The sequence below is a fragment of the Harpegnathos saltator genome, unplaced genomic scaffold (genome assembly GCF_003227715.2).
Source record: "Harpegnathos saltator strain DR-91 unplaced genomic scaffold, Hsal_v8.6 scaffold569, whole genome shotgun sequence".
Lineage (NCBI taxonomy): Eukaryota > Metazoa > Arthropoda > Insecta > Hymenoptera > Formicidae > Harpegnathos > Harpegnathos saltator.
This window is the reverse complement of record NW_020230392.1, coordinates 134,662-160,650: the sequence shown is the minus strand read 5'-3', so window position 1 is coordinate 160,650 and position 25,989 is coordinate 134,662. Positions and strand designations below refer to the sequence as shown.

Sequence of the window (25,989 nt, the reverse complement as noted above, 5' to 3'; positions counted from 1 at the left end):
AGATACGCATCGCTTCCCGTTATTAGCGGAAATTACTATTCTAGTTTCCAATACCGAGATCCCTTCTTCCCGATCCACGCGTTCTCGCTGCAGGAATAACGCGTTGGGCGATCGCTAAGCGCGGTTCCACTTTGCGAGAATCCTTCGCGTCCTTCTGCCGCACTCGTTAAAGGCACTTGGTCGGTTAAAGGCAGGTTTAGAGCAAGAAACATATAAAAATAAAAAAAAGCAATATATCCTTTTTGTTTGAAACTGTTTTTTATGTTTCGAATATGTTTCAAACAAGCGCAAAAATATATTTAAAACGTGTGAAAAACATGTTTTGAGCATGTTTTAAATATATATGAATCTGATGTTTAGTGTAGTTGAAACATTTGACTTTTTGATGCGAAAATTCATGTAAGATAATTTATTTTGTTGAATCGTCAACTGCGTTCCGAAGTGCATCCAAGAAGGGTTTTCACATCATTTCGTTTGAATAAACTGCGAAATATATAAACAAAGTGTAAATTATTAAGTAAACAGGTAATATAATATGTACATGCATATGTAATGATTATTTTTCAACAATCGTGCGGGAATATGAAAAAATATATATCTGATGAAAAGACCAAATGTATCATATATCATCAATAATTTTACGTCCAGAAAATTATATCGAAAACACACACGCTGTCTAAAAGGAAACCTACGTTTAAATTGACCGAATCTTTAAAACATGCTCAACACTTTTGTACGAAACAAAGAGTTTAAGACACGCCAACCCAGGCGTTAAAGGAAGCTCGTCCGGTCGGACAATGAAAAGTTGCCCGAGTTACTCTCGAAACGCGCGCGGCGAAGGAAAATGCGAGGAAACATATTCCTCCCTCGGCCGCGATAAGAAAGGCCAGGAGAGAGAGATATATGTAAGGTACAGTCGCGCGTTTCCATTTCGTTCGTGACCACTGCCGTGCCGGGGTCTCTCTCGCGCGAGAGTTCTCCTCTCGGCGCATAAGTGAATTATTATCGGCGCGCCGATTGCCGGCGAGAGTCGCGGAAAAGTCGGCCTTCCGTTTCTGCGGTTAGAAAACGATCACGGCGATTTCACAGCGCCGATCGCCGCCGCCGCCGCCGCCGCCGCCGCCAACACTAGACGCGATCCGATCCGATCCGATCTATTCCGCGGCAGCGGCCACGTGAGCCGCGAATCGCAAACCGCGAGTGAGCTTTTACCGCGCGCACTCATCTCGTCTCATCTCAGTCGGCGACCTCTGCTCTGAGACCGCCGCGCTTTTCCGAGTCCCTTTTTCCCGAAGCGCCGCGCCGCGCCGCGACGAGACTTCGAATCTGCCTGGGCTGCGTTCAGAAAACACAACGGTTACACACAACGGTTGAGTAATTCGTCAACGTTATTGGTCTGAATGTAAGGATCCAACAGTAAGGACCAATAGTTACTGAGCGCTCGGTGAGCGCTTTGTTTTCTGAACGCGACCCTGGCCAGCCGGTGAAAAGCGCGCATTTCGAAACTGCTCGACGCGGAGAAGCTGGCTAGCGCCTAATCCGTCTACGCGCAACCGGATGCGTCGGAGAAAAGAATGTCTGCCGGCGCGGCGAGTGAGAACAAGGCTCCTCTCTCGGGATGGACAATCATGCGGAAACGCGACAAACAATTGCAGGCAGATATCAGCCCGTGAGCGAGAGACCAACGCTCAGCTTTTATTTGCCTGCGCTTTTTCCTCAGTTCTCTTCATGATGGTCCACATCCTGTCGCGAGATTATGACGTCCGGGTCTTGTTTGCCTTCTCAGGAATGTTTCATCTCACCGAGGAATTATGGTCACGTATTTTCGTACAACCGATGCTATCTTTTTACCGCTTTGGCAGTGAACACAGGAGGTCACGATCGCGCATGGGATAAAAGATCTCTCAGCTCGTGCGACCCTGACAAGAATTTACAATCGAGGGTCGTATCTTGTCTTGTCTCTGTTCTTGGAAGAAGCGACGGAAAATCCAGTTGAACACCGATGAAGCAGTTTCTTTCTATTAAGACACCGCGTTTACTGCAGAAACGAATTCTTTCTATTTATAATTTCGCTGTGCGATTACATATTTGCAGATTCCACGCGTAAACTTCGTTTACGACGACGACTTCTTCGACGACGCGCGTTTATGCGCTTCTTCTTCGTCTTCGTCTGTCGGCTCTCGGAGTTTCTCTCCGGCGCGGCGCGGCGCGGCTTCGCGCTGAGAAGCACGAAATTCCGACCGCCTTTGCGACCGACGATCGATCACGATGTTCCCGATACTTCGCGCGGTAACGATCCGCGGGGAATGCAATTCGCAGGGAAGCGGGACGAGACTGGTCGCGATTAGAAAGTATCAACGGGACGGCGCGCGGATTTCAATGAATCTGAAATGAGGCGATACCGCCGCCACCGCCGTCGCCGCGGCTGTTCGTTAGCGAACGAGACCTGAATGTCGCTGTCGTTCAACCTGCCAATTACGCGACTCGATACGTCGCGTAGATCGAAGAATTGAGCGCGAGCCGCGGCCAGTCATTCGGATTCTGCCGCGAGTTTCTGAGTCGGTTCTCCGGTCTTCGCGAGGACTCGCGCGTGCGCGCGTCTTATCTCTAAGCTTCGAGCGGCTCTCGCGGCGCAAAGAATCGTGGCGACGAAGATTTTCCGCGAAGCCGCCGGCGCGGCTCGAGGCGAAACGGGCGAGATTGAACGGAAAGGCAATTTATCGAGCGACAAAGGCACACAAGGGCCGACGTACGAGTAGCGCACTGTGAGAAAAGTGTCCGGCATTTGTAACTAAAACCGAAACCATAGTCGGGAGAAATATTTTTGTAATAGACGACGCTGCGCCGTCGTGCTAATAAGATATAATGTCGTGATAAGATATCGTGCTAATAAACTTTGGTTAGTTAGATATAGTTGCGTGGTGCCCGAAGATAATTTTAACAATTTTTGTAATTCTTGTAACTTATTATTTGCATTACAATTAATTGCAATTTTCGTAATTTTTTTCGACGTCAAATTTTATGTAATTTACTGTTAATTAAATTATTAATTAATTGTAATTTGAGTGACATCCAATTTTTACTAATTTACTAATTAATTAAGTTTCTGATCAAAACTGTAATTTGAGTGTGACATTAAATTTTGTAATTTACTACCAATTATATTGTTAATTAATCGTAACTTTTTAATCAAGTGACATCAAATTTTAAGTAATGTACTGTTAATGAAATTACTGGTTGTACGTAATTTCGGTGTCAACATCTTTTCTCCCGCTCTGATATAATGAGCCCTCAGTCTCGCTGCAGGCTTGAATTTTCGGCAGAAAGCGTAATAACGCTTAAAGCTCAGAGACCGCGACATCCGGCGGGGCATGTCTTCCGCCGGAAATGAAGCCGCAGTTCGGAGCTTAGGTAAAAAAAGCTGAGGACTCACACTTGTTGATGCGGACCTAAGCGACAGCGTCGCGATGGGAAATTGAAATCGCCGGAAGGAATGTTCACTTTCGCGCGCGATAATGCAGCGAAAATGGGAATTGTCGATGCGGGAAGATCTCGGCGCTAATAACAGGCGGTTTTACGTAATTCCGCGCGCGCGCGCGCGCGGCATAGTTTTCGCGAGGGAAGAAAGTCCGGACGAGCCGCGCTCTCGTGTCCACGCCGAACGCCGGCATGTAAGGCGTTACGTTAGGTTACGCGAGCGTAATAAAAAAATTTTCGACCGATATCGCTATCCTATCCTCACCTAACGGCAACTTTCATCGCCAACCCTCCTCCGCGACGCCTCGTTCGCGCGCGCGCGCGCGGCGCGGCGCGGCGGGAGGAAAAGGGAAATCCTTTCCCGTATCGCAACTCATATCGCGTACTCGGCGCTGTAACACAAATTTTTGCACTTTTACGCGCTCTAGTCGACACGAGTCCCGCTCGTAATTCGCGCTTGGACCAATCGGCATTGGACGAATCGGAGCCCTCCACGACTTTTGCGGCTTTTTCCCGACGTGATACGTACGTATCACCTCGCTATGGCCATTTATTGAAACTTATTGAAACTTCTTTCGATCCGAGATACTGAGAATTTGAATTTAGATTCAGACATGAGTCTTCCATTCAGTCAAACCAAGGCCAATCCCGCAATGTCACGAGTGTCGTGTGATTCAACCCGGGCCCGACTTTAACCCTCGTCGGAAGTTGGGGACAATTTGATCCGTTTTTATTATTATTATTATTTATTATTTATTAATAATATACGGGTCCGACCTCTTTGGTGTACAGTAGTAGTTGAGACAATGGTATAACGAGTAAGAAGATTCTCATACAATAAATATGGAAAAAAAGTAAAGGAAAGAAGAGAAGAAGAAGGAAGGAAGAAAGAAAGAAAGAAAGCAAAGAAAGCAAAGAAAGAGAAATAAGAGGGAAAAAAGATTTCGAAATTTTCTTCCTGCAATCCTGATTAATTCCATCCTTTGGCTCCCGACTCTATCGGACTATAAAACGTCGTCATCGTTACTTTACTTAAATTTTACAGGTAAAACTAGCATATCGATTTATGCTCGCAACAATCGAATTCACTCTGACATTGGATTCGAGTTTTGTAATGAAGGTCCGATGAGTGTTAAACTCGAGCCTGAGTGTCTCGTGTGAGGCAAAAGTTTCAGCCGACGATTATTTAATACGGACTTACGCTATCTCTCGCTTTCTCGGGTGTACGCGTGTCGCTGCTTATCTGTTTGTATACGTATTCGCGCGGAGACGAGTCAAATTTATGTACATACGTTTGCGCATGCGTCCCGGACACGTTTTATTCGACACACTTCGGACTGCAGCCAACGTCTAATGAGGCGCGATTTGTTTCACCGCAGGATGGGGGTTCCCTCGCATCGTGGGATGCGTCGAGTACATAAAGGTACTCGACCGTTCCGCGAACGAGTACCCGAGCAGAAACCGCTTCGTTCGCGCAATTAATTTCTCTTTACCGGCCAAAAAGCTCGGTCGCAGCAAGAGAACAATTCCCTTCGCTCGGCGAGTTTCCACTCGGCCAAGCTGCTTTCGGTTATCGCTGCCGAGTTTTGATACAGTCCGATTTTATCGCGCGAATGTTCTGCGCTGTGACGGTGACATCATTCCGTCGTGTCATCGGGTCGTACCTTTTCGATCGGTCGAAGGGGCCGAAGCGACGGCTAGTTCTTACGATTCCCAGCAGCGAGAATTCGGGACACCGGGTAGAACGAGACATACGCGCACGTCGTCGCCTACTTCGGCACACGTCTCGGCCTGAAGAAAGTACGAGATGGAATCTCACGCCAAAGGAATGTTTTCGGTCGACGTGACAATGATATCGCCTCCCGTCAGCTAGTTACATTTTTTTTTCGTGTACACTCAACGATACGTTCCCGTCGATTCTAAATGTCGCAAACCGCTCGACTTCAAAGTCGAGTCCTTTCGGCCGGATCACGCGGAAAAAATCGTCCAGTCGACGTAACTGAATTTTTTTCCGGGCCAGTCGAATACTCGGAAGGATTTCTCTGGGAGACTTCCACTCCGTCGATTGTTGGGACGAATGCTTTCGGAATATCGCGGAGATGATCTCTCGCCACCGAATTTTCTTCCGGTCAGCTGCACGAGCCGAGATCTCCCCCGTTCTCCTCCCCCCTCCCCCTCTCTCTCTCTCTCGGTGCACAAGACCGGAAAGACGCAGACTTATTTAGCAGCGTTTACTATGAGCAACATCAAGAACTCACCGGCGTACGTCCAGTAGTCGGTGTTGTACTGCCACAGCACGGACCAGTCGTTCTCCAGGTCCCGGGAAGTCGCCATGGCCGTGCTGGCGCGAAGGATCCTCGTCCTCGCACTTCACGATCGCTCCTCTGTCCCGCCGGCGAGCGCAGAACTTCGCAAGCGCCGTTCGCGCGTCGCCGAAGCTCCGCTCGCACCCCTCCGACTCCCTGGCTGTCGCACGCTGATCTCGGTGGCGGGATTTTTTTCGGGACTTCCGGCGATCTCCCAGCGGGGAATCCGGCGTGATGCCGGGCGCGCGATCCACGATCTGCGGCGTAACGTGCGGTCTCGCGCGGCCGTCTACCGCGGTCTGCCGCCGGCACGTCGACGTAATCGCCGCGCGGGCATTATCGGTGAGAATTTTGCGGCTAGCGACGCGCGAAAGGACAGCAGTCCTGCTCGCTGGAGCACATGGGCGTCCAAGTAACGCCAAGTCGACTTTACCTCTCACTCGCTCCCGCGCACACACGTTCCACACGCGGCGCGATCGGTTCTTCCACCACCGCCGCCGCTGTCGTCGTCGTCGTCGTCGTCGTCGTTGTCGTCGTCGTCGTCGTCGTCGTCGTCGTTGTCGTCGTCGTTGTCGTCGTCGTCGTCGTCGCACTTCTCTGTCGCTCGCATGTATCGCCCGCGGCTTTCTTTCTCTCTCTGTCTCTCAGTCTATCGCTTCGCGCCGTTATATGGAACTTACTACAGCGGCTCTCCGTGTTGTTTATTTTTGCAAAAGTGGCTCGTCGCAGGTCGTGCCTGTCAATGTGTGTAAACTCGCGACCGTTGACGTAAGTGCGTGCGCGTTGGCGCCATTTCTCGCGGCACGACCGCTTGAAGTTCGCCACTCTCGCTCGTCCGAGCTATCGAACGTCGACGTGTGACGTTTTACGACTGATGCTTTAACCTCTCGCTCTTATTTTCGACTCGGATAACGCGGCGCCGACACAACAGGAGGATCTCGAGCATCTGCGAGGGCAAGGGCTTTAATCAGCAAGAAGAAATCCGGGTATTCAAATCGGCGACTCCTTCGAGCGGAACGGAACGTTCGGTAGCCGACATTCTTACGCACGTTTTATCGAGTATCAAGGAGGAAGCGGGGGGGGGTTGTGTACGGAGATTTATGTTTTTCAACAGCTCGTGCGTCCAGCCAGCTTCGCGTCAGCTCGCGTGGTGTGCCGCGAAGTTCGCGACTCAAGCGGCGTGTTCGAAAGGATACGTTAATTTTGCCGCAAGGTTACCGACATTTCTCACGTACACGCAGGCCGGCGTAATAGCTCGGTGCACGGCTGCAAAATATTAGCGACCTAATTGTAATGCTGCGTGTTAACGCTATTATGTCGGCCTGAGTGCGGAACGGAATGAGAATAAAAAAAAAAAAGAATACAATAATATATGTATACAACAATGGATCTTCAAGATGTAACAAAAGAGAGAGAGAGAGAGAGAGAGAGAGAGAGAGAGAGAGAGAGAGAGAGAGAGAGAGAGAGAGAGAGAGAGAGAGAGAGAGAGCAAAGCGAATACGGGATGAATAGCGGCGAATCGAGCTGAATAATTCAAAGTGCAATTGATATATTGTCTTACCGCAAATTGGTACACCTCAGCTGCATAAGTTAACAGTTAGCCGCTCAGCTCCAGATATTCTTCGGGTCGGTGAATAACAATTTGTCAAGACGCGTCAGCTCTCTCGATCAAGATAACGCCTGGCTCCGCACGAGTAATTGGTGTGTCGTGTTTCCTCCCGCGGTGATTGGTAAGCATGAGCTTTCAATTTTGATAATTATCGATCTCGAAGTGAATCTCGATTACACTCAGCAGTAACGAACGACCAATGAGCGTCCACTTTGGCCGCGCGCGTGCGCTTTCTACTTCCTTTTTAAATGATTAATCACCCTGTCAATATGACAAAGTGCTCTCTCGTGATTTTTTCTTTCCTTATTGAGATAAGGTGGAGAAGCGACGTGTGTGTGTGTGTGTGTGTGTGCGCGAAACTTGATTTTCACTAGTGTCATTAGCTCACATCTGCCGACGGCACGTTGAAATTGTAGAAACGAGAGACGTGTCGTTTTCGCTAAATCGTTGCTTTTGACAAATATTTTACGTTTCTCTCCGTACAATCGCGTATCGCGAATGACTGGCTTATTGGCACGTGTTTCTTAACTTTCTATCACGTTTCACACAATTCGATACGTGGCACATTCTGATTTCAGGTTTGCACTCCGTGCAAATGGAAGGACATGTTGGTGTTCAAGAGATGAAGAAATTCATCTCCACAAATACGAAGACTGTTTATTTACCACTACAAAGTGAAACACGAAGCGATCGAGGACGAGTACTCTTTAAAAAAAAAATGTAAGAACGTTGTTATCCGACGTAAGCACTCCTCATAAATAACTTTCGCTTTGCTTACACGTTAGATTACGCTTATACGCTACTCTTAAATGCTACTTTTGTACATTACACGTTTGTACACATAGTAATGTGTGTTGCAAACTTTGTCTAGAGATGTCTCTTATAAAAATGCTCGCGAAATGCAATAGAAAGCAGTCTTCCATGTTAAATACCAATATACACGTAAATAGAATACAGATATACATATATAACGATGACATAAATAAGAATGATGAAAAATGCCGGTATACTTTCTGCGACAAGACCAGAGGATACTTCAAATGAGCGAAACAAGTACTGGCGCACCACTTTTTGCTTCATCGGCGTGACTGCTGGATGCAGGACACACCTCTCTTCTCGTCTCGTCGAGCGTGCTGTGTCTCAGATTCGATACCAAGGGGGAAATGTGCGATGGAGCACGAATACTTTTTTCACTCATCAGATGCACATGAGTAAATGTTGATTACAATGCGGGGAAATCGAACGAGCTCCATCTCGACCGGGAGCTTTCACGGACGGAGACGGACCTCCTCCATAGTCGAAATTAAGTTGTCCAATCCGAATAAGAAGCCCTCCTCGTGGTTGCCCTCCTCCCAAGGACGCCTGTGCGTGAGCTTCCGTCCGTCCGGCACCTCCCGTGTTTTCGCGAAATCTATCAGCCAGACACCGACTTTCTCGCAATCGTAAATCATGAAGATGCTACTACCGATTACCTAAAAAATCAGACAGTGCTTGATCAACAGTCGTAAAAACACTCTTTATTAAACACCGAAAAAAATTGATAAATATTCAAGTTAGGTTTACTTACACACACACACACACACACACACACACACACAAAAGCCGACGTACCTCGTGGTTTTCGAAATACTTGGACTCTTCGATCTTGGTTCGCAGGTTCTTGAGACGCGCGAGGATCTTCGCGCGCGTGTCCTCACGCCTGCCGAGGAACTGCCTGATGGTGTCGAGCACCTCCGAGTGCGACTTGACCTTCTTGAGATCGGTGATCGGTGGCGCGCCCGGTAGCTTCATCGCCTCAATGCGGAACCCGTGGCTGCAGGTCGAGCTTTGTTGCTCGCGGAATTGCATGTACCGTAGCTTGGTTACGGCGCGCTGCTCGTGCTCCGGCTGAGTCGGCGCGTCCGGTTCGACGGCTATCATCTTCTGATAGAGATCCGGCCTGGCGGTGGTCTTGGACACCTCGGATTCGAGGAAGGTCCGCGTGCCCATCTTGATGTCCATCACGTGGGGATCGTTGAAGCCGAACAGCAGATCCTGCAATTCGATGAACGTGTCGCCCTTGTACTCGACCTCCCGGTAGTATCTGTAAAGAAGACCAACACGATGTAACGCGTCCATTCTATGTTCGCTCATCATTTGGAGTAAGACAAGAAGTCGGGAGAGTTCAGGGTACCTCGGAATACAGTCCCGCAATGCTTCGTCCTTGCTCAGGGTCTCGTAGACGACGCGCTCAGTGTTCTCAGCGCCGCCTGTTCTTCGCTTCCAAACCGTGCCGGGTCCCGCAGGAGCGAAGCCATCAGGGTGCCCCGACAGCTGAAACCATGACTTGAGCCGGTTCTTCAGGAGAACGTCGCTGGCTGGCGCCGTCAGATCCAAGGCATTCTGTAAGCGGCGCAGCGCGTCTCAATCGTCAACGGCAGTCTCTTCCGGGAGGGACGAACGCGAATACAAGATGAAGACGCGACTGGTACGTACCAGGGCGAGAAACTTGAGCGACAGGTCCTCGTCCGGCATCGTTGCGTCTGACAGGACCAGGGGAAATTGCTCCATCTTTCGCATGGTGGCCGGGTCATTCGGCAGTTTGGCCAGCGAGCCGGACGACCTGGAGCCGGTGCTGTTGGACCGGCTGTTGTGGGAGCCCATCGAGGTGCTCCGTCGCCATTGACGGAAGGCACTGTAGGTGCTGCTGCTGCTGCCGCTGCTACCGCTGGTGGACCCATCCTTCTGGCGACGGTGCTCCTTGTTGCCCGTCGAGTCATGATTGCTCAACCTCGTTTGCTCCTTGCTCGAGGGCTGCAACCAGAGAAGCCTACTAAGAATTTAATCCAACCGGGATAGTGCGTAACACTCGTCGTCTCGGGGGCACTTCGCCTGGCGCGAAATCTCAGTCATCCAGAACCGGGGAATCGATACGGAATTGTATTCTCTCACGGCGAGCGAGACGCGCGACGGCGGTGTTCCTCGCTCGTCGCTAAAGGATCCTCGGCTCTCGCGGCTCGGGGAGGGTATACACTGTGTACTATTACTTTCTCGCGCGAAGGCTGTTTATTATTATTCGCGCGTCGTTATCGCGCTCCTCCACGCGGACGTTCGATTTCGCGATACGCCATTCATTTTAATCTCCGCGGCAAGGTCCGCGGCGGGCGGCGTTATTCGGCCGTGATTTCGGCCTCCGTTCATTATTGGCCATACATATATGCGTGTGTGTATATATATATATATATATATATACATATCGGTGGCTCGTGTCTCCTGTCGGTCGGTCGCGCGCGCGCGAGTGCATGGCATTCGGTTGTAAAACGGCTGAAAATACAAGTCGACAAATGACTGCGGCAGAAACGCAACATCGTTCGTCCCCGGCGTAAAACCGGCGAACGCCGCCGCCGCCGTCGCCACGGACATATCCGTGGCTCTCATTAAGCAGCCAGGCGACGTGGAAAAAAAAAAAAAGGAGCAGCGACGAAAGAAACGCGCCGAAGAGAGCGTTCGAAGAGAGCGCGCGTGCCGAGCGACAGAACGCGGAAAGAAGTCGAAGCGCGCGCGATCGTTTCGTAAATACGGATCGCGTTTCACATGCAGCCTACTGACGTCAATACTTTTATTCGAGCTGCACCCGTGTCGCCGCCGCGCCGCCGTGGGGCCGATTCGTAGTCGCGCTCGGCGCGATCGCCATGGGCTTATTGAGACGCCGAGGTTTTGTCTGCTATCGACAGCGAGAGATAACGACGCGTTATTATTTACGCGCGCGCCAATTAGAGACGAGCCCGCGTGGGTTCAACGTTTCCCGGCGGGAAACTGCAGATATTACGTTGATTGCGAATCGCGATATACTTGAGGAGAAGAACAAAAGCAATTGTTTCTACCAAGTCCTCCCACCTCTCCCCCCCCTCTCTCTCTCTTTCGCCGTTTCCACCGCAAAAGGAGGAAGTAGCGAGACGCGGCGAGAGGATTCGTGAAAAACTGCGGCTGGGAACATGGCGACGAGGAACACACCTACAGGGAGCTAAAATTACATGCCTACGTTTCAGAAAGGAAAACAAGCGTTAATGAATGTTAATTGCGCGCGCGCGCGCGAAACAACGTTGCGCCGTGTGTGTGTGTGTGTGTCATATGTGCGTGCAGATGCGCGATAAGTGGTCTCACCCGTTGACTTTCGGCAAGTCGTTACGCCGCCGAGAAACGCAAGCACAAGCTTCTCTCGTTCATTCATCCGTGCGCGTCTCTCCCCGGCCGAGTGTTAAAAAAAAAAAAAGGAAAACAGAGAAAGAAAAAGAAACAAATTTGCCGAGGTCGAGGCGGTGAGAAAAACGGCGACACGGGCGAGGAACGACGGGCGCGTCGCACCAAGCGCTGCCGCTGAGTTTCGTTTATTCCGGATTCCTGCTTTTTTCTCTCTTCGGCGCTCTCTCCCTCGCGAGCGAGCGAGCGAGCGAGCGTGCGCTTGCGAGTGAAATGGAACTCGCGCGCGCGCGAGGCACACCGCCGCCGCGGCTCGGTAACAAGTGTATCCGCGCTTAAAACTGTGTCACCGTGCGCCTCGAGCGATCTCGCAGTCGCGTATCGCTCCGCGAAATCGTAAGGCATCGCCGCGCGAGGTTTCGCTGAAACTAGGTTGCGCGTTTAACCCCTTCTCAGCCCCAGCGAAACGCATGACGTGCCCATCGATCGCGAAATCTCGCAGATTCCTCCTCCCTCTCTTATTCCCTGTTTCTTTTTTTCGAATCTTTAGAGAGAGAGAGAGAGAGAGAGAGAGAGAGAGAGAGAGAGAGAGAGAGGTGTGTGTGTGTTGACCGATTTATTTTATCGTCCCATTTAATTAACGAAATGACACGCTCGGAGGTTGGAAGGAATAATCCGAGTCCCGATGAATTATCGCCGGCAATAACTTGTTATTTGCGTTTTCGCCTGTTCTTGTTTTTTTCCCTTTCTTTTTTTTCTTTTTTTTTTTACGTCACGTCGAAGACAAATCTGCGGCACGCGTCTGCCTCCTGACGCGTCCGGGACACACACCGTCGACGACGACGACGACGACGACGACGACGACGACGACGACGACGACGACGACGACGACGACGACGACTGCATAACCGGCGAAGCGTGTGCGTCGTAACAGGAAAATCTCTCATTATTTTCCACACGTATCCTGTACCAAGGTCCTCCCCCATCGTCGCGATTAGTTACTCCGCGAGAATGTTATTTACGTCCGCCGCTTCACGATCGTGGTTGCATCCGCCTTTCGCGATATATATCTCGCGAGCCGCGCCGGGAAGGACGCGGCGACCCCGCAAGGATCTTGAATAAACGCGAGAAAAAGTTGGAAAGTCTCGAAAGAACGATGAGATACGTCACTGCTCGAACGACCTCCTGTTGCACCAGTCTGCGCGTGTGCGAGGAGCGTGTGTGCCTCTATCTCCCTTGCTCTTGCTCTCTCTCTCTCTCTCTCCCTCTTTCGTGCCGTAGAAATAATTACTTTACAAGCGCGCAGTAAATAAAGAAATAAAATAAAAAGTAAATAAATAAAATAAAAAGAAAGACACGTGTGTTACGCGGAGAAAGAGTCCGAGCCATTTATTCGCGATCGTGCTCGCCGCGCGTCTCTCGACATCCTCGCTCCGCTTCCGAGACTGCTCACATCCGTAGGATGTGTTGTTGTTTCCCTCGCGGGTGCATCTTCAGCGTCTAATCCGGGGACCATTTCTGCCGTGTGACATGCCCGCACGGTATATCGCGCGCAACTGCAAGGGATTATATATTCGCACCGACGATTCGAAACGACGATTTACGCGTCGCGACAATCAACGGCGATGTTGTGCGTTCGCCCGGATATCTCTTCGAACTTTGTTGTTGAAAGCACGAAAGTTTACATCATACGTAAACATTTCCCCCGCTACTTTCTCGCAAATGTCCCGAGCAGCGTGAGCATGTCGTAGCCGGGGGCGCAAGCCGGCGCACAAACGTGACGGAGAGAGAAGAGAGACAGACTATCAGCGCGACTTCTGAGCTGCTGAATGCTGCTTTTCTGCCTCTCCGCCCCAGGTGTGAATTCTCCCTGAGGGTGCATTCACACCTGGGCAGAAAATCAAAAAGCAGAAAGCCAATCACGAATGGCGCTGATAGGCTCTCTCTCTCTCTCTCTCTCTCTCTCTCTCTCTCTCTCTCTCTCTCTCTCTCTCTGTCACTCTCTTGACTGCTGCCTTCCTGCTGCTTTCTGCTTTTTCTGCCCCAGGTGTGAACGCGCTCCGAGAGAATCCTGCGGAAAGAGTGTCCTTCGTACACGTCTGTTTCCGCTCGCTCATCTCCCGCCTCGCGAGCGGAAATCTCGAGCGAGACACATCCGCCTCGTGTCGAGCAACGCGTTTCGCGCGGCGTGGCGCGGCGCGTCGTGATTTTTCGCGGCAGCGCCGTTATCGCTACATCGTCGTCGTCGCCTCGCAGGTACAACGTACGGCAGAAGAGAGATACGTGACGGCACGATGACGACACGAATTTCTACATAACAGAGTCGCACACGGTGCGATACACGCGCTACGTTCGGCCAGGCGAGATGGAATATCATGGACGCGCAACCAGTGCTAAGTGGGGTGCGTGTGCAGCGGGTCAATGATCTTCCGTTGGAAAGCGGGTAGTTGAATTATTCGACCGTAGGCTGCACGGCGCACGCAGTGTCGAGTCTTCTTTTCGCAGCCGTCGCCGGACAATACCTAGCTGATCTGGAGATGAGCCAATTGGTTCGTCATCTCGTCCGACTACTCGAGCAAAAGGGTGGCTTGTCGCGCGAGACGACGTTTTCCCAACACGAATCCTCGACGCTCGACGCACGCTCGCGAGTCGTTGCGCCCGCAATACAAATCTAAAGTAAATACACACAGCTGCGTATATATGTGTACGTATATGTATGTGTGTGTACACGCAAGTCTGTATACGTGAGTTTCGCTCGCATCGATCGCATATTTCGCATTCCATTCCACCGGAGTCCCCGGCGCCGCCGGCGACCTGCAGTGTCTCTAGCCGAATTACGTGTCAATTTTCCGCTCTCGCCGTCCGGCAGAAAGTACTCTTCTCTCTCTCTCTCTCTCTCTCTCTCGGCGATTTTCCGACTTCCGTGAAAGGCCGGCAAGGCAATCGCCGGCGTAGAAAAAGACGGCTCTTTCCACGCGCTTTCCACGCCCTGCCGAGGGCGTCGAAGTGACAAGAAGACCGAGGCTGGAGAAACGGCGCAGAGGCCAGAGAGAGAGAGAGAGAGAGAGAAAAAGAGAGAAAGAGAAAGAAAGAGAGAGAGAGGGAGAGCCGAGACCGGCCGGTGGTGGGCGCGCATACCTTGTTGAAGCGAGTCTGCAGAAGCCGCTCATACTGATCGACCGCACGCAGGCAGAACCTCGTGGTGAACGCTTCCATTCGTGCTGGCAGGGGCGCGTGACACACGCTGCTTGACATCATTCATCCGTTTGTAGCGAGCACACTATGTCGATGCCACATGCACGCGCGATACTCGCCGGCGGAGAGGAGTCAGCCTCGCCGGCACTCCTCGCGTAGATATGGAGACGCAGCGAGAGACGGCAGTCGTAGTGTACGCGTGACGCGCGCGGACCACTCTGAGGATCGTCGTCGTCCACTGGCGTACGTCGAACCTAACCTCCTTCGAGCGAACCGACCACCGCAAGAGCCGCAGGCTTGACGAATGTCGCGCGGGGCGCCGCGCAGTCGGCGACCAAGCCGCCCCGCCGCTGTGACGCGCGGCGCGCACGCGCGCCGATCGGGGCTCACGTTCGTCGCTCTCTCTCACGCTCGCGCCGCATTCTTCCTCCCCCGTACGCCTCTCGCTCGCTCCTCCTCACAGCCTTCCGCTTAGCGCTGTCGCCTTCGCTCCGTCGCGCGCGCGCGCGCGCGCCGCCCGAGCTGTCTCCTTCCGCTCACCGCGCCGAACTTCCCGTGTCTCTGTTCCCCTCGCGCGGCCTCATATCTCTCTTCTCGCTCTCTTGCGCGCTTCACGCCTTCTTCTCCTTCTTCTACGTCAACGTCAGCTCTCTCGCGCGCGCTCTATCTCTATCTATCTCGATCGCCCGGACGCTTCAGCGTGTAACTTCACTGCTATACGCGCGCCGTGCAACGAGACGACGCTCCGCGTTGTCGCCGCCGTCGACCGCGCGTCACCGCGCGATGCGTTCGTGTGTACAACCGAGCGACACTGAGCGACGAGAGAACGCGAATGTAGTTTTATCGGCGCGCTCTCCCTCCCTCTAACGGACGAGCCTCACCGACGCTGAGCCGTCGTTGGGTACGTACGTACGCGATGGAGCGCAAGTCGTTGGCAATTTGCGTTCGGGTCAGAAGAGAAGAGAGCCTCTGTACGGGGGGCCGAATGAAGCGGGGCTTTTTTTCCACGCGCGTCCGATTGCTGGCGAGTCCTCGCCTAGGGAAACCAAGTACGCGTACGCGCGTATTTTCCACATTCGAGGCTGGATAACGGTGGCTCCCCTATCTCTCGTTTGGCTAACCTATCGACGTAATTGCGTGACCGTGCGCTCTCGCGGCCGCGAGCGTTTACGTCAAAGCGCTTTCAATTTGAAGGCGCGTTGATACCGTTATCTTCGCGAATTTAGATTGTAACCGGAATGGCGATCCACGAGAAATTGGCCGACGGCGCGTTTACGAAAGTTGCGTCAACGGGCCGCGCGCGCGCGCACCTATCGATAGGGTGCGAGCGAGACATCGATTTTTCTCCCCGTGGTTTGGCTTGTAAGGGAAAAACCTAACGGTGTTGATCATATTTAATACAATAATAAATAAGAATAGAGGTAATCTTGAAATATTAATAAATACAAATAATAAGATTAATTTATTATTAAAAGTAATATTGTCAAAGGAGGTTGATAATGTTAATTTAAATAATATTAACAAGTTTATAATAATTATTAAAATAATTCTATAGGTGAACGAAATAAACCATTCATTTATTAGATTTATAACGGTTTAACGGATCAACACTGATCATTCTTCCCTGATTATTCGGCCCGAAAATATTCCGGAATATTTGTGTCGCTCAATTCTCTGACCGCGCTTGCGTTTAATAAATAATTCGCTTCGATTTTCCGTGTTTGTGATTTAGGACCCTGCGCGGGCCCTAAATCTTCGCCTGAAGAAGCCACGCGCGCTTGAGTCCTCTGCGCGATGAGTCAGCAGGCCGCAGGATGTCCGACGGATGATTCGATACCGGATTCGCTTAATATCTTCGGAATTTGACGCAAATCGATTTATCATTCGCGGTGAGAAACAACGAGCTTTCTGGAATTTCTAGCCGGAGACGCCGCGCGCATCGCTGATTCATTTCCGGACGCGATCCACGATCGCGATGCAGTGAATCAGGATAGATCCTATTAAGAGCCTCGCGCGTTTTCCGCGCGTGAAGCGTGAAACGGAACGATTCGGGCGGCGTCCCACATTTCGCCCCGAGAGAGGAAGAGAGAAAGAATCGCTTTCAGCATCTGCGATTTCACGATCCTCAGAGTCCTCCGTTGTCGTAGACTAGACTTGTATTTTTTTTTTTTTCAATTAATCCTTTCGTCTCGAGTGGTACGCCATAAACACTTTTACAGTTGGCTTCTCTACCGGCTTGAACATATTTTCATCTCAGCAATCGAATGAAGAACAGAATTTTCAGACAGAAGGAGCTGGAGGATATTCAGGGACGAAAGAGTTAAATTAGTACCAGGAAACCGCATCGTGAACCTTTTTCTCCAGGGTGAACTTGCGAAACGGCGGGAACCAATTCCAATTTCAAAGCGCTTTCAAGTGTCCAACTCTCACAAATTCACATCGGAGGAGAAAAGACTCATGGGATCGCTCCACAGCGCGAAACGTCCCGGGATCACCCTGACGGCATTCTGACGGGCGCTCCAGGAGGTCCCGAGGACCACCTAGGACGATCTCGGGATGATTTATGCCATCCGCGATCATGACTTCGCTCTAAAGCCAATTCAAAGCTGATGGATATTCGTAGCCGGATCTTGCAAACTGAAGTTTCGTCCGAAGTTTACCTTCAGACGCTTCACAGACGTTTCATTCGTTACGGAGCATCTGAAGATAAACTTAAGACGATCCGAGTGCCACCGTTTTCAGTTGAGCCGGGCACGAACAGGCCTGTCATAAATCGTCGGAAAGTGGACCTCGTCCTAGCTGGTCGCGGCGTTTGTCTCGCCGCGCTCGAGGCGCTCCTCAACCCGCCGATTACCGTCGCTATCTCGCGCGCAATTCCGGTCATCGGCGGTGCGCTTTCGATACGCCCGTTGACGTAAATCGCATTATCGGGGAGAAAGTCGACGGCCGCTGCTATCCGCTCGGCCCGTTTGTGCCCCGCGCTCGCCTCGTCAATTTTCGGGAATTAGAAACGCGCACGTCACCGGCGAGCGAGCGCCCGCGTGAATTCCGTAACGAACACGTGGGTGACATGTGTCAAACGCGGTCCCCCTTCGCCCCCCCCGCACCCGCTCCCTCGCCCGTCTCCTTCGCGCCGACGGCAAAATTCGTGATTCAGGCCATCTTCCGCGAAGCGGCACGCTGCAATATCGTCTTCCAGGAACGCGAACACGAGCTCGTCTGTGGAAGCCCGCGCACATTGTTTCCGACGAAAATCCGGCGGCGCACGCGGTGCGTCAACGCGCGCGCGCGCGCGAGTGTTCCTCCGAAGAGGATGAGATAAGACGGGCTAATTCTTATTCCTGACGTCGCGAAAACGTGACGACCGCCTTTATCGTCGGCTGCGCCGGCGTGCGCGAGATCAGCAGGGGTGATCGACCGCGCGAAGTGCGTGCGGAGCGCGATGCGCGAGAACGGAGGTGCGTCCATGTCGATCGTGTTGTCTGACTTGATGCGCGACGACCTCGCGCGTTTTCACAAAGGGATGACGTAACCCGACGAAATATCTCAGGTCCTGGCGGGATCCGCGAGCGCCGCAGGACGCGCGCGCGCGCGCGTGCGCTCGAGCCCGCCCGAGGTATCTCGCGGCCTGTTCCGCGTAATCGCTTTCGGAAACGTTGGTTTTTTGCTTATGAGGTTGGCAGGTCTTGAACTGACTTCCGTGACTGATCAGCTGATCACGCTTGGACGTCACGCGGCCGTGTACTATTTCTGTTTGCAAACTTGCTTTCAGCTACTAATCGTGCAATTTTGCAATATTCGATAGAGAAATGGATGGGAATTCTTTTTACTTATTATCCTGATAATCGATCAGCCGATCAGTCATCGGAACGTATCTGGATTAGTTTAACGCCTACTGGTAACTATAATTACCAGAAGGATTTAAGAACCCACAGCTTAGTCAGAAAAGGAGATATTTTTTTTCGTTTTCTTTGCTCGGTCTTAATGATGAAAAATGTTTCGTCAAATTCCAAGCAGGCATTGTTACTGACATCTAGAAGTGCACCATAAATGAATAGATCGGTATCTGTTATAATTTTATGCATTTGGAAGCTTTCTCAGATGCAAAATGTGAAATTAAAGGAATATAGAAATTTAAAATGCCGAATCCAATATGGTGGACACGAAAATCAAGAAATCAACCTATTTTCGTGAAACCTGGTGGTCTACAGTTTTTTATGCGGCGGAAAATGAAGGGACGATTCACTATCTAAATAGTGATCTATAAGATATTCTTCTGAAATAGTAAACTTGACGCTCTGAATGATAAACTTCACTCACAAATACAGTAAAGTTTCAGCCCAAAAATGTCAAGCTGACTATCAGAGTAGTTATGTCGTGTAGATTACCCTCCATTTTTCTCTGTATAAGTTGCTCATTTCGTATATGCTTTTAGGATCCAAGTCATATTTTACCGATAAACAAAAAACGAACGATAAAAGAAACCAATGTAAAATTCTGATATTTCTCTTGGTTATCACTATTTATAGTCTCAGTTCAAAAAAACTCAAATTTTCTTCTTAAAACACTTATAAAAAAAGTCGAGCGGCAAAAGGCGGTTAAGGCCTACCAACATTGTGACTAAGATCAAAAAATTGCCGAGATCGATTTCGCAGCGGGCTTGCGGCTGAAGACTTCGCGCTGCTGTGCATCCGTATCGCGCTGTTTACGAGGAGCCCGTTGGCGTCAGCCGATACGGGAAATTTACTCATTACAGCCATCATTGTGCGAGCGTGACGGCCGCTGAAAATGAAGAAGGACCGTTCGAAATAGAATGACCGACCGTCCAGACGAAAGAGAGTGACGTCTTTATTCATTTTATATACACGGAGTGGCCCACGTCAGGCTCGACAGCTCAATATCCCCGCACATATAGCGCGCGATAAATTTTAACCATTCCGTTCTCTTGACTTCTTCATGAAATTACCCTCTCATTCGTCCCTCTCTCGAAGACTTTCGCGAAAAACGGGGCTGACTTTGACACCTCAAGCGAGTAAACTTTATTAACCCTTTGTGTGCGCCGCAGCGGTAAGTATCCTCACCACCTTTTCCCTTTTCGTCTTTACGACGCGCTATTTACAGTTTAATGAAAATTAGTCTCGTTAAACTTCAGTCTAATGAAAACAAGTATGACCTCACATTTTTTTCTATTAATTGCTTCCTTCATATGTTTTATACTTCAGACAGTTCACTTTTAATTATCTATGAATAAATAAAATTGAAAAAGCGACTTGTAATAAATAATATAATTTCTCGGAAAGTATTTCGGACTGAGAATTATACGGTGAATATACTTCAAACGTCAAGATACATATTTCTTCTACAATTTCTCGCACGCCAGATTTTTTGATAAACTCGTAATTATCACGATTCGGAACACTTTTGTATATCGCGCGTCCGATTCACATTTTACTCAGACTTGCTCCTAACTTGCTCCTACATGGCAGCCGTATCGGACCTGCCATTTTGAATCTTTAAAACCCGACTTCAGAGATTCGCGATCAACGACCCAGAGAACATAGAAATGCAAGATTTCGCGGAGTCACCCGTCAAGTAGGAGAAAGACACGCGCCGCTCGAAGCGTCAAGCTGACGTCGTTGGTCTAACCTTTTTTGTTCCCCTTCTTCGGGATAAGAGCGTACGCATTTTCACCAAATGATCCAGATACAATTCGCTCGTGCAAAAGACGTCTCCCTCGGCACGCAGCTAGTCTAGCTGCCGACGTTCGCGTGGGTCGCCCCGCGTATATGTTTATTTACTTATTGCTTTCGCACTTCTCGCTCGAGAGGCAATATGCGAGTCAATGCGACGAGAAACACGTATGCTCGCCTCCCGCGGCATTCGATGCGTTAATACGTTGAATTATCGCGAAATACGCGCGCGCATAAGCGAGTGAACGAGCGAAAGCCCGGCGTCCCTCGACGGCGCGGCGCGCCGCGTCGCGACGTTCGCCGAGCGTTTGGCGCGTCTCTTGCCGCGATTTTCCTCCGGCTCCTGCCTTTGCCTGGATAATTCGATAAAGCGTCTTCAACGAGATCGCTTCCTCTCGACGTAATCGAGCGCGATTTCGCTTCTCTCGAGTCGCCCTTGGAAGTGCCAGCCCACGCGCGCGTTTACCACCGACGGCGATGACGACGATAACAGTGTGCCCGTCGCTCTTCGACGGGCCTGGGATAGAAAATTATCTCGGTGACATCGAGATGACACCGAGATGACGAGGAAAAGTCATTTTTTCGTCATAATTCAATCATTTTCTCGTCATCATATCATGTCATTATTCATGATGTCATCGGCGATTTTCTGCTCTGTCTGGGGATGTGCACCGGCGAACGCGCGTGTGTCTCACGTAGTTTCACGTTTCATGTAAAATCGCCGGATAAAATCCTGCCCATTTCTCCCTCTTTGCTGACGAGAGCGCGAACGATGATGAGTCCGCGAATTCGCGCCGCGCCGGCGCGATCGGTCGAAGCGAGCGAAAATATCGAAGTCCGCCCGGCGACATTGTCGTTTCAGCCGTTTAGAATAAATAAGAAGAGATCGATTTCGCTTCAAGGGTAGTTCGATCGTGCAGATGATGATGATGATGATGTGTGACTTTGGAAGGGAAAGGAACAGCCGGGGTTCGTCGCGAGTCTCGATAACGATCGTTTGATAATCAACCGCGACGACTTGGAGCTGTTGCGGCTCGGAAACTTATTACCGGACCTTCAGCCCATCTTTTGAAGCCCGGCTTTTGATTTACATATCAAGAACTGTCATACAGCAAGTCTGCGAACAATTTACCTCGTAAGAATCTTGCGGGGTCCTTCGACTCTACGCTCGTTCGATGACGCCGATGTCTCTCCGGCGTCTTATTGTTTGCCGCGCGCAGTCTATCGCGAGAGCGAGAGAGAGAGAGAGAGAGAGAGACAGAGAGAAAGAGAGAGAGAGAGAGAGAGAAAGGGAGGGGGGGGAGAGAAAAAACGATGAGGTAATTCGTAAGTTGCGAACCGTTTGCCGGAAGCCGCGGCCAACCGTAAAATACGCAGTACCATCGGTCTCGATAGCCGTTTTATCGCGTGATGCATGCGACACGAATTTATCTTCTTTCCTGCTTCTTCGCTTCCTCCGCCGCCGCGCGTTATCTAATCCCATACGCGACGGAAAACTCGTGCAATCTGCGATGCGATTGCGATGGAGATCCTTTATCCCTCTCCCCGGGGGGACCTGTCGTCGGATGTTGCCTCGATTGAGAAAGAGATCTCGAGAGGAAGCTCGACGCAGCTCGGAGCAGTCAGAAGCAAAAGTCTCTCGACTGATCGCCGATGCGATCACGAGCGTACGCACGCATGCGTGCCTCGTTCGTTCCGATTCGCGTCGGTGCATCTATTGCTATTTTCAACGGCTTTGCGATTAGCAATTTAATGAGACCGGCCGAGGCGGTAGATCGCGTGCGTCGCATCGAAAACATTTAAAAATAAAGCGCGGCGGGTCGGGTCCCGCGGGACAGCCGAGTCCCGGCGCTACGAATCCGCGGTCGCGCTCCACGTCGGCAGGCTGAATCTCGGCGAGCGAGTCTCGCATATACACGCGAGTAATAATGATAATAATAATAATAATAATAAGTGCTTATTCGCAAAAGCATAGTGGCGAGACGACACGACGGCACGGGACGGGACGGAGCGCGAAGCGACGCGACGTGACGCGACGCACGCGGGCGACATAACGCACACGCGTGCAAGTTATTTACGGTATTATTTACATATATAGAAACCGACCACGGGCCTATCATCGATAGTCGATATCAACTCCAATTCCGTCGTCTCCGCGACGCTACACGACTCGTAGGCATGCCGCAGCATGTGTACACGTGACGCATCATCCGCGCGCTCGCGGAATAAAGGACGGCGATCGCTCGCGCCCGCCGACAATTGTATCCATTGACGTCGGCGTTTATTATTTTTCCTTATTTTTTTCAACAATGTTTTCTCTCTCTCTCTCTCTCTCTCTCTCTCTCTCTCTCCCTCCCTCTCTCCTCGTCCTACAGTTGCGAGCGGTCAAAACGCGGCGATAAGCGGATACATGAATGGTAATACGAGCGAGAGCGAGAGAGAGAGAGAGAGCGGGAAAAAGAGAGAGAGAGAGAGAAAGAGAGAGCCCCGGACTCTCGCTAGCGGTATCTTCGGCTCGAAATTCGTGCGTCAGCGCTGGGCCGCGCGCGTGCGAGTGCGTCTCCGGGGAAGAGTCGCGCGAAAGCGCTAACGAGTCGCCACACGGCCGAGTAAACAGGCCGCTTGTTAAACGTGGAAATTTTCGAGCGCGATTTCGCGTCCGCGGGTTCGATGGACGGGACTCCAACGTCCAGCCGGCGCCGATATGCTCGGAAGCGGCCGGCCGTTCGATCGATCGATCGACCAACCGACCGACCGACCGACCGGCCGGCCGGCCGGCTGAACTCGCCGTCGTTATCGCTATAGAAAAATGTCCGGACGAGTGTTTTAAAGCAGGAGGAAAAAAAATTTATAACGGAGTATAAAAGAGTAGAGAGAGAGAGAGAGGGGGGGAGAAAGAGGGGGGGGAGAGAGAGAGAGAGAGAGAGAGAGAGGGAGGGAGGGAAGAACGAAGAACAGAGGAAGAGAGTCGAAAAGGAGCCTTGTCTCGCACTCGCCGCTCTCTCGCTCGCGGTCGGTCCCACGCGCGTACGCGTGTACGGGGCGGCGGCGGCATATAGCAGCGGTATGCGTGGCCGCGGAGCGAGCGCGCGGAGGTCACCATTGACGCAAATCTATCCGAGTGTCACGTGAGCGCGCCCGCTGGAACACAATATACACGCGATGGACGGCACGGCCGCCGCTCCACCATTCCATTAAATCTATGCCTCCGTATGTGTTTACGGCTAGCGATGGCATCGAGCCGCACAATTCTCGTCGCTCTCTCGCGACGCGGCCGCGACGAGCCTTGAGAGCTGGCGGCTACACCGACAGGAAAACAGGTTTCGCCCCGAAGATACACCAACGAAAAGGAGAAAGAGAGAGAGAGAGAGAGCGAGCGAGAGAAAGAGAAAGAGAGAGACGAACGGGAACGAGGCTGAATGAGAGCCACGGAGAGAGAGAGAGAGAGAGAGAGAGAGAGAGAGAGAGAAATTCTTCTGCAGACACGTTCCGGGATCAAACAGGATTCGCGCCTCGCGGGCGGAGAGGCAATCGAGGAAAATCGAGCGGCCGAGTGTCGTTCCCATCGCTATTCGAGGACGCTCGGGCAGAAAGAGGGAGGCCCGTTGCGCGGAAGGTAGGAGAGCTGGATATGCACTCCGCGGCCCACCCACGTTACGATATAATGGGCAATTAATGGCCGGTGGACCGGCCGATCCGCTGAATGCCAATCGGACACGGGAAGCGCCACGCTGGCCACGACGTAGCCTGTTGTTTAACCCTTGGCGTTCTCTCTGCCTGCCTGCCTGCCTGCCTGCTCGATCGTGTTCTCCATATGGCGGCGCGAATCGCGAGAGGCCCCGGCTATAATTAGAACACCACGTTCCCTCTTCCTCTCTTTTTCTCCGACGCAACGAGCCAGGCGTGTTGAGCCTTTTGAATCGATTCGCAACTTTCAACGCGCCTCCCGAGGGAGAGCCTCTCGAGGCACGCCGCCACCGCCGCGCGGCGCGCCGCCACGCGGTTTTCAAACGCCCGGTATTTTTCGCGGCAGCGGACCGACAGGTCCGCGGAGAGAACGAACTTCATGCATATACATAGCGCACGCACGGTACGTCAGCAAGGACCTTGCGCTAACCTAGTTCCAGTATCCAGCTCCTGCGAGATGTACAAGTCGAGCGTGGCGCACGCTCTCACGACTCGATGGAGTAGAGTATCCTTTACTTCTTATCATCTTTTAATTAGGTCAATGTCGCCGTGCGCGATCGCGCGACGATTCGTTGCTTTCTTTAACCAGCCACGCGCGAGCAGTGCGTACCTGCTGACCTAAAAGTCGACCGACCGACCGACCGAACGAACGAATGAACGAACGGACGGACGGACGGACGGACGAATCAACGGGAGGACGAACGGACGATCGAACTCATCGACGAGCAGGGTGGCTCGGCTCTCAGGAGCATTCACTGTCACCGCGCGTATCCTACGAGTACACATCCGCGTTCTCAATGTAACTCGACGATGCGTGCCGCTCGAGCGACGCTAAATGTGGCTCTCTTATCTCACTCGGCCCGCTCATCGCGCCGTGTTTGATCTTCCGCGTCTCTCCCTCTCTTTCTCTCTCGCTTGCTTTCTCTCGTCGTCGTCGTCGTCGTCGTTAGCAGTGAGATTTCGCGTCGCGCGCGCGCGCACGCGATTGTTAGCTAATTTAATGCCGACTCACCGACGCTTCGCTTGGGATACCTTCTGTCCGAAAGATCGCCGCCGCTCTTTTCATCCGCGCCGTTCGGCCCGCGAGATTCGTTTCGTCGCGAGCGGACCTCTCTACCGTGGCCGCCAGCCGCTTTCCAGCCACCGACGAATGTTCGCGAGGAAAGGAAAAATAAAGAAACTGAGCGGCTGCTCGCGCCCGGCACGGTGCGACAATGCCGTCGGCGGTAACGGCGGATGATGGCACGATGGTGTTGCAATGCCGCGGCATTATGCAACGGCCGACGCTATCGTGCACAACAGTATCGCCGACGACGCTTCGCCGTGGTATTTAAGCTCGACTGAAAGCAAACGCGAAGCGAAACCGCGCGCTCGCGCTCGCGCTCGTCGCGAGCGGACATTTCCCGGAATGTTTCCCTTTCGCAAGCTTGGGAAATAATAACGAGTTACCTGGAAAGTCGTTTGGTATCGTTATCGTTACAATTACAAAAATATCCTCGCCTTCTTTTCCGATTTGTTGACGACGTTGTGCTTTTGTCCTCATTGGCGACCGTAACGTAATTGCATTTGTTCGCGCAACGCTAACGAACATAATCGTTACGTTTATCAGGTGCTACGCGCAACGGGCAGATTGTAGAAGCGGCCGTTTCGGCGGAACGGAAATGCCGCGTGCCGAGAATTCGTCGGTTCGTAGAGGCGCGTTTTCCAGGTATGCGGCTACTTTCGAAATTTCTGCGTCACGCGACGATGCCTTTCGTTCGTTTTGAGTTACGATAACGATATTGTTTACGCTAACGCGTATATTCGGACACGGACTACAACAATATTTCCATCGTTCAAGGACGAA

At 51.6% G+C, this 25,989-nt stretch overlaps 2 protein-coding genes across 4 annotated transcripts in view; both read right to left on the bottom strand.

The window, feature by feature from the left end:
- The window catches only part of centrocortin (cerebellar degeneration-related protein 2-like), a 51,928-nt gene extending 45,767 nt beyond the window's left edge, over window positions 1–6,161 (bottom strand). Inside the window, exon 1 of the mRNA XM_011156843.3 lies at window positions 5,736–6,161. Coding sequence (XP_011155145.1) covers window positions 5,736–5,811 — 76 coding nt within the window. The 5' untranslated portion in view covers window positions 5,812–6,161. The remainder of the gene's footprint in view (window positions 1–5,735) is intronic.
- A 1,868-nt stretch (window positions 6,162–8,029) lies between these two features.
- On the bottom strand, window positions 8,030–25,566 carry IP3K1 (inositol-trisphosphate 3-kinase-like protein). 3 transcript variants are annotated; one of them, XM_025303726.1, is made up of 5 exons: window positions 25,156–25,566; window positions 9,868–10,185; window positions 9,566–9,774; window positions 9,004–9,475; window positions 8,030–8,864 (listed from the first exon to the last, which is right to left on the bottom strand). In XM_025303726.1, exons 1-5 carry the CDS (start codon window positions 25,411–25,413, stop codon window positions 8,661–8,663), a joined length of 1,461 nt encoding a protein of 486 aa, XP_025159511.1. In that variant the 5' UTR covers window positions 25,414–25,566; the 3' UTR covers window positions 8,030–8,660. The 3 variants fall into 3 exon arrangements, with proteins under 3 accessions (XP_025159511.1, XP_025159512.1, XP_011155150.1); XM_025303727.1 differs by lacking the exon at window positions 25,156–25,566 and adding an exon at window positions 14,710–15,592 and having other exon boundaries at window positions 9,868–10,201; XM_011156848.3 differs by lacking the exon at window positions 25,156–25,566 and adding an exon at window positions 14,710–15,592.
- Between the last annotated feature and the right edge of the window lie 423 nt (window positions 25,567–25,989).

Bases quoted from the DNA above. Each gene is read 5' to 3' on its own strand.
- IP3K1 (XM_025303726.1), bottom strand. From the start codon at position 25,413: ATGCCGCGGCATTGCAACACCATCGTGCCATCATCCGCCGTTACCGCC. The intron at 9,775-9,867 runs GTACGTACCAGT...CGCCGCTTACAG, and splicing joins CGCTCAAGTTTCTCGCCCTG to AATGCCTTGGATCTGACGGC. The intron at 9,476-9,565 runs GTACCCTGAACT...TCTTCTTTACAG, and splicing joins TTGCGGGACTGTATTCCGAG to ATACTACCGGGAGGTCGAGT.